The sequence below is a fragment of the Suillus bovinus genome (assembly GCF_016758785.1).
Source record: "Suillus bovinus strain UH-Sbo-P2 chromosome Unknown EDB93scaffold_11, whole genome shotgun sequence".
Classification (NCBI taxonomy): domain Eukaryota; kingdom Fungi; phylum Basidiomycota; class Agaricomycetes; order Boletales; family Suillaceae; genus Suillus; species Suillus bovinus.
Genome location: NW_024542067.1, coordinates 626,190 through 630,759, shown reverse-complemented (window position 1 = coordinate 630,759; position 4,570 = coordinate 626,190). Strand labels below are relative to the sequence as shown.

The window sequence follows — 4,570 nt, the reverse complement described above, 5'->3', positions numbered from 1 at the left end:
ATAGAGGACATCACAGAGGACAGATAAATGTCCAAACCATTCCAGTCTGACCTCCTTGTGCAGGCCCTTGTATACCATGTCTGGTGCTGTTAGCCTGTCAGGAATGAATGATACAATGACTGAACACTCAAAGGATACTCTCGCTCTGGGTACAGCAGCAGCATGTATTATTTTCCTCTCCTCAGTTGACTTACTCTATGTTTAGATGGAACATGCTATCAAACTCTTTTTCAAAAGAAGTATGCTTCTGAGGAATATTGACACCACTGGCAACAGTCAAAACAACAAGACTCCAGTAGACATTAATCTGTCAATGGATAAAGAGAGTAGTGTTCTATTGGTGTTTTCAGATGCCAATTGGGGTGCATACACTAGATCTTATATCATGTCTATCAACTACTTACTAGACTCAGTTATTTTCCAAAACTTAGAGCTCACACAGAATCTGATCATAAAGAGACATAGTACATGAATGAACATGGACAATGAATCTGAAGATGAGTGAGCCTACATTTTCTAGAGGTAATGTTCTTTGCTCTTGTTACTATCTACTGTCTCACAATTGACTACTACTACTAGTAGCTCATTTGTACTATGCTTCAAAGTTCAAGTTGTTGCTGTTACCATCTTGTTAGCAGTGCTGAGACTTTGTACTAATGTCATCATACCATTTGTTTTGTTTGTTTCAATGTTTTGCTTCATTTTCAGTTTCACACTTATTCGATTTACTAGTACTTATCACTCTCACTACCTACTTAATTGTCTTATTTGGTTAAAATGCAAATGTTTTTTTTTCCTTGCAACAAGAGTGAATTAAGCACAGATAAGTTGAAAATAAGAGCAAAAAAAGAAGATATAAGTTAAACCTATCACAATTGCAATGCAATACATTTTCAAACAAGTGCACAAAAACTAAATACAAGAGGAAGTGTAACACTTTGAAAGTGAATACATGTGATGTCGAATATACTCAGGCTTCAGACAAGGTAACTGTCCAAATACAAGTCTATTCGTGGGAGAAAGATCAAATGTCCTATAAGTACTAAATAAGCTGCTTATATACTGTAGGCAGAGAATAGTATGGAAGAAAAAAAAGATACTAGAACTATGAGGGCAACACTGGATATTGGTTGCCATCACCTACTAAAGTAGTGTGATGGCTTTTAGCAAGAATCATATATGTCCTCTAGGTCATGTCCATTGAGATAACCTTTTCTTTAGGTGATTTGAGCTCATTATACTTTGTGAGGTATACTCATCAAGGCAAAAGCAGCTAGGAGTAAGAACAGGATGAGCACATTGCTCAATAGAATGGCGAGAGGAATTAGTCTATCAAAAATGTTCTCAGAGATGAGTCCAGGCAAATGAGCAGCTTGCTTGAGATTGAGTTGCTTAGCTGCTGCTATAATTTCATTTATATCTGGTCTAGGGTCAGGAGTAGCAACAATTGAGGCGAGAGCAGGGGCAAGGATCACCTCAGCATTGCTGGTGATATCAGCAATAACCTGAGCAGCTGTGGATGAATGTTTGTCTGGTGCACCAACAGCATAAGGTGCCCATTAGGGATGCTCGGACCCGGAGCGAAGATCCCTCTGGTGACAATGATAGTTGATAGTGAGATTTCGACTAGGAGGATGGTAAGGGGGAAGGGAGTACATATACTTGCTCTAATCTGTTGATTGAAGGCATGCACCTCTTTTCTAGTTGCTAATTCCTCTAATTGATGGCAGTAATAAGAATGAGGAGCAGGGAAATGCCTTGGAAGGTGCTTACTGGCTTAGGCCTTGGCACTGAAGAAGCGCATGAAAGCACTGAGGACATTAGAGTCATGCTCTTGCTGTTGAGGAGAGTGATTATGCCTTCTTCTCCCTCTATAATAATATCTAGGACATCCTCGACCAGACCTGAAGGGTCTGGGAGTAGAGGAGTACTCTCCAGGCTCTATCCTATCAGCTGGATTGTCAATAGGGACGTTCAAAGTTGGGCGCCCACGCCCACCGCCCACGCCCATGACCCCTTCGCCCACACGTCGTCACCTAAAATGTAGTTTGCATAATTAGATAATACAAAGTAATTCTGAAAATTTATTGGTTTGTTACCTTCACTCACCATCAATCAGATCTGCGCATATGGCGAAGAAGAAGGATAACGGCGTCACAATCCCGAAGATTGTCTGGACTGATGACTTGGTCTGGCAGCTATTGGCGCAGATTGAACTATCGGAGAACAGAGTCATGCTTCTAGGCAAACGGAAGAAGGGCGAAGTAAGTGAGTCAAAGTTGTCATATATGATACGAGATATGATGTTTCTGTGTCAGAACACGTCAGGTGATAGCAAAGTGATGGTGTATCAGCGCATGGCGGCTGCCGTTTTCCCGCAATTGCACAGCCAGAATGCTGTCGCAATGGGGGACCGAGTCAAACGAAAGTATGAGTAGTGAGTGCTGTGCTTTTCTCACTATTTTTCAGCTTACAATTCTGCTCAGCTTAACAAAAAAATACAAGGTGCATGCTCGACGTCTCCGAACAACTGGTGAAGGGGTCCAATCTGATGTGAATGGCAATGTCTCCGACAATGAATTTTTCGAATGCTATGTCCCTGCTGATGGACCCAACACAACCACAACTCCGAAAGCACAGTGTATTTGGGGTATGTTACTTATTTTCCGCCAGAATAATTCTAACATGACACAGATGAGATTGTTGAGCAATTCAAATTCTTTCCTGTTCTTCATCGAATCTTATCCTCTCGTCCGAATGTCACTCCAATAGCCATCACCACTGGTATCGGCCCGCATGGCAGGAAGACTGTGCACTACCAGCCTCCAAGTGATGACGAAGGGCCAGAACTTGCATCGGAGAATTTTTCACAGATCCAGAGCCTCCACACAGCCCTTCAGAACGAGGCTGCACACCGTGGAATCTCCCCATCTTTTGAGTCTCCTTTCGATACTATTGTAGATCCTTCTGACTATTCTCAACCTCTTTATGATGTCGACGACAAGGAGAATGATCCTCCCCCATCTTCGCAGTCAACCCCTACCCCAACAACTAAGCGAGCCCCGAAATCTTCGTCAATGTTACAAGACAGTCTCACCAAAGCGAGACAACGGATCTCCAAGGTGCCGAAGAAGCGTACCCTTGACGAGACACTCATTGACATGCAGAAGTACATTTTATTTATTTATATTTCAATTAACCTTACTCATATATATAAGGGCCAGTTTAGATGCTATTAATGCTCGTGCTACAGCAGAGAGGCAGCTTCAAGAACACCAATTGCTGCTCAAAGAGTTCGAGGCTGGTATTTGGAATGTTGACGAGTATCGTGAAAAGCTCCGTGAATTGATGCATGACAAGGCTGAGCCTGTGAAGCGTGCTCGTTACTCTCCAGATTGGCCAGATTGGGATTAGGGTATTTCTTTGACGAGTCTCGGTATAATTTCTGCCTTCGCCTCTTGATAATTTTTTTTGCCTTATGGTTAACTTCTAGTCACTCCTTAACACCTTTCTATTATATATACTTGTTAATAGTAGTTCAACAAATACTTCTGTTACATTTGTCGAAATGCCATCAACTCTTCTACAAGCTGTTGTCGCTTCAGTTCTCCATTATTCCCAATCACTTGACCTGGAAGGATATCAGGCAATCCTCTATCTTCTTGTTCATCAGTGTGAGTGTGGATCCCAGCAAAGTGTGCCCCTTGTACTCCTCCTTCAACATCTATCACAAGGTTATGCAGGATAATGGCCACCGTAATCCAGTCGCATGCTGCCCGATGATGGTGCTTTGATGTAATGGTCACCCGAAGCCCCCGCAAGCATTGCCAGCGCGCTTTCAGAGCTCCCATGCAATGCTCAGAACGTACTCGGAGATGGGCTACTGCACTATCAAATAGAGCATTCTCGGGGATGAGAGAAGCAGGACGCTTGTGGACTGGAATGGTATGACTACTGACTGGATATGCAGAGTCTACCCAGGCAAACTCATTGCCTTTAAAAAACCAATCTGCATGTTTTGAAGCTGCAGTATGCTTAAAGGCAGAGGCATCATGGGCAGAACCAGTCAGGCCATGTGCATAGTCCACAATACGAAGATTGGACGGCAAATTTCCAACCTGTCAAAGCACTTCAATATTATTTAAAAAAACTGTGTGATATAGTACCTGTAGATTCAGTCCATAGTTTGACTTTCGTGTGTAATACTCATCTCCATTGAGGCCTGGCTTAGTATGCAGAACAACAATTGTTCCGTCATACATCACCCAACCTTCCCTCCAAGTTCCTTGGAATTTGAGCCAGTCATCTATCCATGATTTCTCAACCTCCTTTTCTTCAGCAGTTGGTAAGCATACAAAAGTGTCATGCAGAGATTGAATTGCACGGAAGCATCGTTGCGTGAACAACTCTACTGCACCCTCAGAAATTCCTGCAAGGCGAGCAATGTCCAGTACCGAGGCACCATTGCCATATCTACCCATTCAATAGAGAGTGACAGCAAGCTGAGTCTGAACAGGCGCCTGTGCATTGTTGGAATTATTGGAAAAAAACCGGATGACCTTCAATTAGA

The 4,570-nt window shown here is 42.8% G+C and overlaps 1 protein-coding gene across 1 annotated transcript; it reads left to right on the top strand.

The window, feature by feature from the left end:
- Positions 1 to 205: 205 nt before the first annotated feature.
- Positions 206 to 472, top strand: EDB93DRAFT_1080411 (uncharacterized protein; the record flags this gene model as incomplete). Its single annotated transcript, XM_041445533.1, has 1 exon — positions 206 to 472. The coding sequence occupies one exon, from the start codon at positions 206 to 208 to the stop codon at positions 470 to 472; it is 267 nt and encodes an 88-aa protein (XP_041310508.1).
- Between the last annotated feature and the right edge of the window lie 4,098 nt (positions 473 to 4,570).